This window comes from Aythya fuligula, chromosome 5, assembly GCF_009819795.1.
Source record: "Aythya fuligula isolate bAytFul2 chromosome 5, bAytFul2.pri, whole genome shotgun sequence".
Classification (NCBI taxonomy): domain Eukaryota; kingdom Metazoa; phylum Chordata; class Aves; order Anseriformes; family Anatidae; genus Aythya; species Aythya fuligula.
Genome location: NC_045563.1, coordinates 28,437,849 through 28,450,106, shown reverse-complemented (window position 1 = coordinate 28,450,106; position 12,258 = coordinate 28,437,849). Strand labels below are relative to the sequence as shown.

Genomic DNA, 12,258 nt, shown 5'->3' with positions numbered 1-12,258 from the left:
GAAGCGTATTTCTTACAACCTTAAAAACAATGTTAGGAATTTTTAGGAAAGAAACATGCAACAAGACAGACAACATGATTGCTTCTAAATTGATGGTGTATCAGACATAAGAATGTTCAAAGGCATGAAACTTCAACCGTATGAGGAAAAACTGTATGACGCTTCGATTTCTTCTTTTCTTTCTTTCTTTTTTTTTTTTTTTTTTGTTTGTTTGTTTTGATGTTTTCTCTTGTGTTCTCTTCATTAGAGTACTCGAGTTGCTTTAGACCATCTGGAGTCTGTTCCTGAGAAACTAAGCCTGTTAGAAGATTTCAAAGATACTGCAGTGAGAAATATTTTACTTAACTCTTTTTCAATAGTTCTAAATTATTTTGGTTAATTAATGTCCTCCCCATATGTATAGATAAATGAGTTAATTAGATATATAAAATTACATATGACAAAAACATACAGTAAGCCTTTGTTGTTGTTGTTAATATAGCTTTATTGATGTCATTAATTTAGTCCTAGTTAGTACCACTGCTGGGGTGTTCCATATGGTAAGCAAACATTGAGTATTGAGTGTAAAAGGTCAGGGCCTAACGCAGAGTATGCGTGTTGAGTGTTGAATTCTGATATTCATTGTTTAATGTTCAAAATACTGTAATAAAATAAATTCTACCAGTTTTTTCAACATTTAAAGTAATGAGTGAAAATAGATGAGCTTTACAGATGCTTTTTTTAATTATCATTTTTAAACACAATTTTTGTTTACAAATGTCAAATCTGCTCTCTCAGTATCACTGTTGGTGGAACTTATTGACAGTAGCAGTGAGGTACTGTCAAGAGCATATAGTCTTAAATTAGGTAGTGGCTGAGTGGCTTAACCACTGCATTATCATTGCTTCCCATGAATGAAGTCAGTAGTTTACTAAAAGAGAATTTGGGTTCTCATTGGACAAAATAAATTTTAAATCAATATTAAATCATAGATAAAAACATAACATTTTGCATTTCATTTGCTGTGCAGAGTTTCTCCTCCTCATATATTCACAAGCCTTTCAAAACACTTGTTTGGAACATTGTTTATTCAAAATGTTCTTGCATGAGGTCATGTGTTAAGACAGAGCAGATTCAGACCTTGTTTTATGGTGTAAAAATAAACTTAAATTGGTATAACTTCAATTATATATTCATATATATATATTCGATATATTCAATATGGTGTAAACTATATATTCAATATGGTGTAAACTTCAATATGGTGTAACTTCAATTTCATGTTTCCAAGTATCCCCAGAAGAGGTTGACATTTGTCTTCTGTTTCTGATGGTTCTGCTTTGCTGTAGGAAAAATTCTGCTCTAAGCTAGGCAGAAGCGTGAATGTGGAGTTCCTGCAATCTCCTTCACAGTTTCACTCTTTACCTGAAGTTACTATGAAATTATGTTGTCATTTTCTAGTTTGCCTTAGTTATCACTTAGCCAGCATTTATGAGAATGGAACCCAAATTCTCTGTTTTAAATTGAGCTCTGTTCCTCTCCCATAAATTTTTAAGTTTTCTAAAGACTGCTTTCTTAACATGAGACCCTGCCAACAAGTGTATGTTGTTTAGTAAGTAATTTATCATTTATGCATTTATTATTCAAGGAAAGTAGGCTTTATACCTTAGTTGTGAGAATTATGTCAGTTTTGAACTTCCATTAATTCTATTTGAAGTAATGCATTGGAATATTTTGTACGATAGGAAAAATGTTCTAGAGCCTGTTAAAAAGCTATATAACAATGTCCTATGGTAGTATGATACATATCTAGCATATTTTATTCTGAAGTGGTATTCATGAATGAAGTATTTCAAAGCCATTCATGGCTTTCCAGAGTTAGCAAGCTGTTTCATTTTTTTTTTTCCATTGGAAGTGTAAGGAAACAAAGTAAATCTTCATCTGAAAATGCCTCACAAGTTGTGGGGTAGCTGTATTCATTCAAGTGAGTCCTTAGCTGCTTGTGAGAAGCATTATGTTTTCTTGTTCTGAAATACTGCTTTAGTCCATATCCTTGGACTTTTTTCTTGAAACATCTGTTTCTGAAGAATTGCAATTAATTTTTTTCCATTACACAATTCTTTGTTAGAAGCTATGTTAATAATAAATTTTAGAAAGAGTTACAAGATATCATTTACCAGTCAAGGATGAGGCATTAAAATGTTCGCATTTTAACGTGCATTCATTTTAATATTACTCTTCTGTACAGAACATCATGCTTTCATATGAGCCCTGTATTTCAGCTTCTAAAAGTTTGTGATTCATTTGTTCATTGCTGTATGGAAAACTCTGGGTGATACCAGTACTTACCATAGCCAGCCAACATTTACTAACCGTTTTTCACATTACAAAATCATTTAAATGTTTCAATACGTTTCTAGGAGTCCCACTGCCGAAGGGAAAAGATTGAGGAAAGGTATACAAAGTATAAAGAAATTGTGAGTTCTCTGCAGCAGCAGCTGGAAGATTCAAAACAAAGAATCCAACAATTCAAGGTATGTGTGTGTATTCCACTTTTGTTTTGTGATTACTTTCACTCAGCAATCTGAGCTTACTTAAAGTAATATTATCTCATAGTATTAACACAGACTAAATCATACATGAATGTTTCTTTGTCCTGGAATGGCAGAGTTTTATGTAGCTACTATGGCTGGTGTAAAATTTGGTGACAGAAGTGTCTTCATTATCAAGTGAAAATTCCCCCCCCCCCCAAAAAAAAAAATCTTAAAAAATCCATGGAAAAGCTATCCTGTGTCTTACTATACTCTAGTGTTTACTTATGCCACTGCTTTGTCAAATTTCTTCTATGGAAATTTTTGGCTTGGTTTGTTCTCTTTTCCCTTGTCCTTTCACATAGAAGGTAAATACTGAAATCTGTTTCCCGCCTTAAAGGGAATATTAATTTTTTAGATTGCATGTAATGATTTTTCACTAGTTTATTTTTGCATTCTTTACAAATGATCATGTCCATTCCATACATAAACAAAACTGAGGCAAACAGAGAAGTGATTTGCAAAACGTCACTCATCTGACTAATAGCAGGGTTAAGCTTAATTTCCTAACTCCCTGAAATACAAATCCAGAGCTCTTAATTTAGAACCATTGCCTGGAAAAAGTCCACCTTTCCAGTTGTTAACATGCTTTCTTTCTGTTCGTATTAGCTTGTTCCTTATCATATTACTTCATATTACTGCGTGTCCTTATGATAGCACCTTACTTTAGGACAACTACATTTTCTTATGCTGCAGAACTAGGCAGTGATTCAAATAAATGACCAGAACTGAAGAATTGTGCTAGTGTTTCTGCTACTGCAATGAATCAAGATTCATTGGCAATGTATTTTCAGGTGTGTCTCTAAGCAGCTGAGCTCAAAATCTAGGATCGAGTACCATTTTCAAAAAACTTCAAGCTGTTTGTGTTCCCCACCTCAGCAGCAGTATTTGATCTGTGAAATGTTGACCTACTTACCTTAGGTCTTCTAAAAACTAGAAAAGGTAAAACGAAGACAGTGCATTTTAGCTTATTAAGTTGCTGCTGTAAGAAGGTATTGAGCTACTTGAGATAGCCATGTTGTTTTTTCAGTAGGAAAGAAACAGGGCAGATTCGCTTTCAGACTATTGCTACTGATAATCTTCAATTTCTGGAATTTGTTTTGCTTTCACACACGACTTACTAATTCAGTAGCCACTGAAATTTGGAAAATATTGAAAAATCTAAGTGGAATGTAATCAGTTGAGAGTTAGAATATAATATTGCACTAAGCTGACTGAGCTTACAAATCGTGTGATTTGAACTCTGTGTTCAGAATCCGTAAAAGGCTGATTTCAAAACAATATTTCCTCTTTCTTTAGACAAGAGGGAGCATTTAATGGCTTTCTTTTAGTCAGGCCTAATTGGGTTTTTGCATGACATACAGTCTTCTTTGCTGTCACAGCTGTTACAAATAGAACAGAATGTTCAAAAACAAGTAACAGACGGGTGCTAATCTGATTTCAGTGATCAGGCTGGCTTAGTCTAAAAAATCCCTTTTTAATGCTTGCCTTTCTTACCCTCCCTTGGAACTAACTGCATTGTTGTTTCATATTTTTAAAATGTTGATGATTTGTCAGTAAGGAGTCTCTAAAGTTGATTGGTAGAAGCGTATAGTCAAGGACATCAAAGTTCATTCTTTCTGATGGTTTTGTTTCGTGCTCTATACACAATGTAGTGCTTCTGCTGTATAAAGCTGACAATATATTTGGTAGATAAGAAAATAGATGTGTTAAGAAAAGGAGTTTTTGTAAAATATTTTACATTAATTCCACAACTAATTTATCCAAAATTGTTAAACTTTCTCATCAGATGCGATTTCTTCCTAACCTTTCCTGTAGCACACTTCATTCAGCTTGCTTGCAAGCACTAATCTCAGACAGGTATTAACAAATCCCATGTTTTAGCCTCTTTCGTTTTAAGGAGCAAAAATGAAATCACTGTGAAAGTTCTCCTTAAAACAGTTATTAGTCTTCCTTATGATTTGTTTTGTCCCCCCTCAGTCTTTCCAGTTCGCTTTAGCCTTGTCAGGAGTCCATGAGAAATACCTTTTGCTTAGAAGCCTGGGAAAATCATAATTGCTATTTGTATAGGCTAAAACGTAATATTTCCTCTAATAATGGGGGCCAGAGGCTGACAGTGATTTTCAACAAAGAAAGGATAGTAGCTAAAGAAGAAATTGGGGAAAAAGAAGGTAAACACAAACAATAATAATAAAATAAGTAATAGAGAATACCAAATAAAGCAAAATCAAAAGGAAAAGTGAGAAGAAACCTAAAGATAAACGTTACAATTGATAGACTTAAATATTTTAGGACAGTTTCCCTGCTACAAACATCTGACCAACAACTATCAAAGGGGAATGGCTTTAAACTAAAAAAGGGTGAATTTAGATTAGACATTAGGAACGTGTTTACTCAGTGTGGTGATGCACTGGCACAGGCTGCCCAGAGAAGCTGTGCATGCCACATCCCTGGAGGTGTTCAAGACCAGATTGGATGGGGCCCTTGGCAACCTGATCTAGTGGGAGGTGTCCCTGCCTATGGCAGGGGATTGGAACTAGGTGATATTGAAGGTCCGTTCCAACATAAACCATCCTATGATCTAGTCAAACATACCTAAATGTAAATAAAATATGTGAGCTACGTTATGAAAGTTGATATTTCTGTAATGAGAAAGGCATTGTGTATTGTGGATGCTGGTAGAAGTGCCTTTTTTCTTTTCTTTTTTTTTTTTTTTTTAAAGCTTTTCTCTAACATAGCATTTCTGGAAGCAGAATGAAAATACTAACATTTTTTTTAATTCTTTTGAAGTTGTTATTGTATTATGTACATTTTAGGTATTAAGTCTCTCATCAGCACATAAGGGGATTAATATGTATAATTCCCATTAGTCTAAATAGACGTAAATCCCTCTTCATTGATGGGACAAAAGATCATTGTATCTCTAAATTAATGTTGAATTTTTATTTTGTTTTCTGTTTGGTTTTCAAATCTTAGTATCAGTATGATAATAAATTGCAAGATGTTTTAACAAAATTCTCCAAGGGTGTTTTTGATAAGAATTCAGTAGCAAAATGGCATGTTTTATGTACTGATGCATTTGTGCATTATTATGTCTTCTCATTTCAAGAAACTGAGTAATTTGGATACCAAGTCAAGCTTTTAATCTTATTTTGGAAGGTAATGGAACTGTGGACTGCTTGCTATATTGTTGATAAAGATTTACAGAGATTTTTGTTTAAATAGCCTTTTAAAAATTATCTTATTTTCTAGCTTATAAACCAAACGACTTTGCTTACCAAAAAGCTATGTTGTATGGGTCTAGATGTAAATACTAATATTGTGATTCAAACTTTATTCAATGGCTAAAAGAAAATAATGAAAAAAACATCTTGAGGTATTTTGTTATGAAAAATCAATGAAGTTAGTTTCTTCAGTGGTGGGCAAAATGTTTAAGTTTTGTTATTACTTACTTGTTGAACTTCAGTAAATTAATGTAGACAGTTCATTGATGAAAAATTCATTATTTCCTGATGTTTGCCATGCCAATATGCCCTGTACTGTGGATGTTATGTAAATAGAGAAGAGAATGTTCTTGCAACTTATAATAGTAACAAAGACTTGCAGTACTCCCAATGCTCTTCTCAAGGCAAAGCAGTTTGTGCTAAGATTTTGTAGTGATGGAGCAGGCATGAAATTCATGACCAAATTAATTTGATCCTAACTGCAATACTTAGTCTGAGAATTCAAAACAGTATTTTCCAGGATGTGTGAAATCACAGCATATACCCATGTATTACTGTGTGCGTTTTGTTAAAGATTACAGCTGTTTAATATAAAGAAGTTTGTTTATTTTTATTTGGCTTCCATAGGATGTCGTAATGGATGCTGACATTTCTGATATACAAGTCGCTGCTCCCTCTTCTAGCTGGCGAACTCAAAACAGTTTTTTGTCCACCTCACTGCTCTCAGAATCAGGTTGTAAGTATTGTTTCAGAGGAAAAAAAAATCACAAGTAATGTATTTCCTCTTTTAACGCTGTTTTACTTGAAAGAGCAAGACATTCTACTTTTTGACAAAAACTGCTAGAACCATCTTAAGAGGCCTGCTGGCCTGCTGTACTTGAGTATTAGATACCAGATGGGTGTCTTTGTTTAAGAAATACTTTACATCACAGTGATACTTTTTTTTTTTAACTGGGTAATAAAATATTTTCTGTTTGTCATCCAAGCCTAGCCCAAAGAAATGGGCTGTACTTGTTTTCTGAATCTCTGCATGAACAATCATACCCATGTAAGTTGTGTATCTTTTCAGGTTCCAAAGACACATCCTCATCCAAAAAGTTCTATCCCACATCTTTCATTTGTACTGGTTAATCTTATGTTTTTGAAGCAGCTTAACAGTAAGAGTTGAATTCACTAATTCTGCTTGTACTTCAAAATTTGTTTTTAACTATTCTTTCCATCTCTTAGTGTACATATAACTTGGTCATAAAAGCTTACAGGATCTCTGATACAGATAGGAACTGCTCACTAAAAGATAGGACATACTAGGTCTTTCTCAAGTAAAGGAACACCCTTCCGTGAGTGTCAGTAATGACTTAGGAAAAATTTATTGAATGTTTTTTTTCAGCACACCAGATATCAGCACATGAATATGAAAAACTTTTCTTCAGAAAGATATCACCTTCCATTTATTTTCAGTAGAGCCAGTTTGCATTCTGGCAACCTTGTGAATGAACCAGTTACGTTCTATGTCATGGAAAGTGCTATTTCAAGCTTCACTGCACTTTCAAACCTCTTTGTCTTGGAATGAGTACACTACTGTACACTACTAATTATCAGCAATAAATATGGAGTTGATTTGATGAGGTTGAAGCTAATTGGTTTCTTTTCCTCTCAAAATCTGTAGGTTGTGATTAGTACCTTTTTGCAGAGTATACTAAATAATAAAAATAGCAACAAAGCATATGAGTGAAAGCCTCAATCTCTTCTGTACTTCAGGAACAGTTTCCCCCAACTCAGAGTTGTTTTTCCATTTTCCTTAATATCATCCCTGTCAATGTCTACAGCTCAGCCTGGTATGGGTATAGAAAAAAAAACAAACAAACCATACCTTAAAGGCAAGTTGGACTGTTAGAATAGGTCCAGAGGAGGACCATGAAGACAATCAAGGGGCTGGAGCACCTTTCCTACAAAGAAAGGCTGAGAAGCTGGGGCTGTTCAGCCTGAAGAAGAGAAGGCTCTAGGGTGACCTCATTGTGACTTTTTAGTACTTGAAGGGGGCTTTTAAAAAAGATAGAGAGCGACTTTTTGCTCAATCAAATAGGACAAAGGGGAATGGTTTTAAATTAAAGAAAGGAGATTTAGATTAGAGGTTAGGAGGAAATGCTTAATTCAGATGGTGAGGCACTGGAACAGGTTGCCCAAAGAATCTTTGGTTGCCCCATCCCTGAAAGTGTTCAAGGTCATGTTGGATGAGGCCCTGGGCAATCTGATCTAGTGGGTGGCATCCCTGCCCACAGCATTCAGTCATGGCTAAGAGACTTTTTTCTTGTCTAAAACTTTAAGGAAGGTATTTTCCATATCGCAAATGAAGCAGATCTTCATACAGGTATTTCATATTTTCCAATATTTTCCAAATCCTAGAGTTGTGCTGAGAAAGATGTTTGTTTTTTACTTTTTTCTATTCATTTTTAAGGGAAAAGAACTGGTTGTAAAAAAAAAAAATTAAATAAATAAATCATTGGAGTTTTAGTTCCTTAATTGCATTCTATTACAAATCCATTTGTCAGATTTTCTGAGGCTAAAACAAGGAAGTAGTCTTAAGATAATTTTTTCTATTTCTGATTTTACATGTATTTGACTGTGATAGGATAAAGGTTTTTAATTTCTCACTTTGATGATTCTTTTCACCTAAGTGCTATTGTATATTTGTTGTACTCAATTTGTAAGTAGGAGAGCAAGTCAGGTGCCTGTTGAAGATATCTCATGTATTTTATAAGTCCTGGTATATTCGTCTAGCTGTCTTTGCAGGAAGGCACAGGTTTCCCATAAGTCCCATCACATCTTTTGAATCCCTTTGTGGATGTTTGTGATACCTTAAGGCATTTGAATTAATCCATAGACATTGGTTAGTGACTGAATGTTTTATGCTGTCCCTGTACTCCACCATTCAAATTTTAAAGTGTATTTTAGAGTTGTTGCAATAGTTCTTCAGTGAAGGTTCTGCAGCGGTATTAATGTCACAAGAAGCTTTTCTTGTAACTGGCACTGAGCAGCAAATGATAAAATCAGCTGCTTCACTCATCTTAGTCACATAAACTCCATGAACTTTTAATTTCAGTGATGATATTAATTAGTTGTAATTTGAGGATTTGACAATGAAGTCAAATTTGAAGTCTTTTGCTTCTAACCTCCTGTAGCTTTTAATAAATCTACCTGTAAGTGTCATCACCTATTTGCTGTGACTAATTCATCTCCTTACTTCTTCAGAAACAGAAGAGTTGTTTTGTTTTTTTTTTTTTTAATTCAATTTTCAGAGCAGTTTGCAAGCCTTTGTGATCTCTCTTAGACTCATAAAACCTTACAGATTATAGAGTCAATAGGTAGTATTAGGAAGTCTCTTCCCAATTTGTCTCATATAACTTGGAGAGAGCAGATGCATTTAATGTACTTTAAATCTCAGGGGAAACCTGAGATTTAAGTTCCAAATTGGTTGAAGAAAGGGGAGAAAATATGAAAGAATAATTAAGAGAAAAGACAGTCTGCATCCATTTAACGTAAAGTTGCCAATCAGCACAAGGGTGAAAGGAAAAGTAATTAGTACTCTGTTTTATGTCTGGTCTTCATGTTTATAGAAGAAGTTCTTAGAAAGCATGATATTTAACTGACATATTATAATTTATACAAGGAATTGTTCATTAGATATGGTTTGCAGTCTACGTTATTATCAGATCAAATGGTTAGTATAAAATTTTACTATTTGTTGTTATCTAAAGAATAATACTCAGAAATTGTTTTTCATGGCCACTGTGCTTTTCTTCAGTTTTACAGCACAAAGGTCCCAAGAGTTACAGATGCTTTACATGAGCTTTGTGAATTGGTTCTTCTCTCTCTTCGAACAGTTCATCACTTCAAGGTTTTAACATGGATCTTTTCCCAGCAGCCATATGGCTTTCTGGCTTTCTGGTGTTATTGGGAATTAATGTTCCAGGGCTTCGTAAACTATGACATTATGGAAAAGAAAATAGCCACCAGTTTTCCCAACTTCTGTATCTAGGATCACAGTCTTCTCTGACCCTTTGGACCTGGTGATAAACAACACTCTTGTTTAAACATGGTATATAGTAGGAATGATATCATGGCTGAATAAAAACAAGTTGCTGTAAATGTTGATTTTTATTGTCATGACAATTAACTCCTGCAATGTATGCTGATGTCTCTCTTTATCCCTCTATGTATACTTTTTCATAAGCTCTTAAGACAATTTGAATTGACATTTATAACTAACTAACTTAATTAAAATTAAGAAGACATAATGTCATAATACTGTAAGACTCCATTCTAGAACAATACCTTCCAGTGTTGCACAATGGTAAGAACCTGGAATAACTGGAAACTGCAAAATGCAAATTCATTTAGAGTAGCAATGAATTTTGTATATGATTTTTCTTTTTTCTTTACTTTGAATACTGATCACAGGAGGTACTGTTGAAAGAGCGTATAGTAGTATAGTTCCAAACAAATACTTAAAACTACGATGAAAAATGTTAACTCGTTGTTTTACTAATGTCTGGGGCACAGTGGTGTTATTTTCTTCCTGGACGTGGAAACATATGACTCCTCCTAATTAAAGTATAAGGACTATAAACTTGCTTCCTATTAAATAACTAACTTTTGGTTATATACAGCTATGGTTTTATGGGAGTATTCAGAAATAGCACTCCCGGTATTTATAATAAAGAATCAAGAAGAACCACTTTTCTTACATTCTTATAACATAAGGAAAGAATGGCATATTGTAGAAATAGATATCTACTTTCTCCCCCTTAATTTCTGCTTTTTTTCTAATAATTGATTGTTGTTTGGATATTTGGAATCTTTTCCTCCGTCATTTTATGATAAGATGATACATCAGTTCATATTGTCCAGGTTTTGATACAATGTAACGTATTTAAAAATAAGCATTGTGTATTCACCCAGCTGTAAAAATATATATATATCTGCATGGTATGGCATCCTATGAGTACCTATGCAATGTCACTAGTTTACTTTATTCTATGCTATTGAATAAGGTATTTCCTCAGGAATTTTCTGAGTGGTTTGTCTTGCTTTATTTAAACAAAAATGCTAGAAAATTAGATGTTAGTGAAATTATTGAATTTCAGAAAATACAAAAGTTTGTTTCTCTGGCTAGAGCAACCTCTCCTATGAAGACAGACTACAGGAGTTGGGACTGTTCAGCCTTTAGAAGAGGAGGCTCCAAGGAGACCTTCCAGTGGCCTTCCAGTGCCTAAAGGAGGCCTATAGAAAAGCTGGGGAGGGACTCTTTGTCAGAGAGTGGAGTGATAGGACAAGGGGTAACAGCTTTAAACTAAGAGGGTACATTTAGATCAGGTATTATGAAGAAATTCTTTAGTATGAAGGTGGTGAGGCACCAGAACAGGTTGCCCAGATAAGTTGTGGATGCCCCATCCATGGAAATGTCCAAGGCCAGGCTGGAAGGGGCTTTGAGCAACCTGCTCTGGTGGGACCATGGCAGGGTGGTTGGATCAAGGTGATCTTTAAGGTCTGTTCCAACCCCGCTTTATTCTATGATTGAAAATAGCATTAAATTATGTTCCTCTAGAAAAATAAATCTGTTTCTCAATTCATACCATTATTAATATTGAATATTTATTAATATCATATTATAGCTTGTAAAGGATAATATTACATCATGAAACATATTTCAAATAAACATATACATGCTCAGACACCAGAATGTGTTTTTCTAAAGATGCTTAATTACTTTTTTTGTCTGACTCTTATTTTTAGCACATTTGAAAAGAATGGTTCCTTTTGATACAAGTGCCACCAAGGAAGATTCCATTAACGTTGCTGTCAATGAAATGAAGCTGCAAGCAGAAAGAGGGAAGCAGTAGAACATTGTACAAAAATGCAAAAGCTTTCTCTGTGGTAAATTCCATCCCACTCTCATTCTTTTTGAGCAGTAGTAATTTCATCTGCTGTAGGAGGATATACCCTTAATGACTGAGCAGTTGCCAAACCCTTAAGTGGAAGAACCCCAAGAACAAGTCTAATGGGCTGCTGTTATAATTTATGTAACTTGTGCACCAAAGTTTTTTGGGGACTATGGTATCCTCTTGCATTTGTTTCTGCAGTCCTAAACTGATTTTATTGTATCCCTTAAATATTATGAAATGAAAGAACTGTGATGTTAATCTTTGCTATAAGCGTATTTACCCCTACACAGGAATAGTGTGGATATTTGTTTTTGATAAGATTTAATAACACTATTAATAATCAAAAAAAATATTCAGAAATTACTTCGTCCTGATATTTATTAAAAGAGTCATTATGCACTGTTGTGTAGGCACATTTATGATTTCAGGTTCTTCAATTTGCAACAATCATTTAAGGAAAAAGCAATAAATATTGAACAAAAATTTCCTCAAAATCAGTGGAACTTGATATGATGATTTCAG

At 34.2% G+C, this 12,258-nt stretch overlaps 1 protein-coding gene across 1 annotated transcript in view; it reads left to right on the top strand.

The window, feature by feature from the left end:
• The window catches only part of CEP128 (centrosomal protein 128), a 111,707-nt gene extending 99,686 nt beyond the window's left edge, over window positions 1-12,021 (top strand). The window contains exons 21-24 of the mRNA XM_032189461.1: window positions 248-325; window positions 2,400-2,513; window positions 6,422-6,530; window positions 11,588-12,021. Of these exons, the coding sequence (XP_032045352.1) occupies window positions 248-325; window positions 2,400-2,513; window positions 6,422-6,530; window positions 11,588-11,694 (408 nt within the window). The 3' untranslated portion in view covers window positions 11,695-12,021. The remainder of the gene's footprint in view (window positions 1-247; window positions 326-2,399; window positions 2,514-6,421; window positions 6,531-11,587) is intronic.
• The last annotated feature ends 237 nt before the right edge of the window (window positions 12,022-12,258 follow it).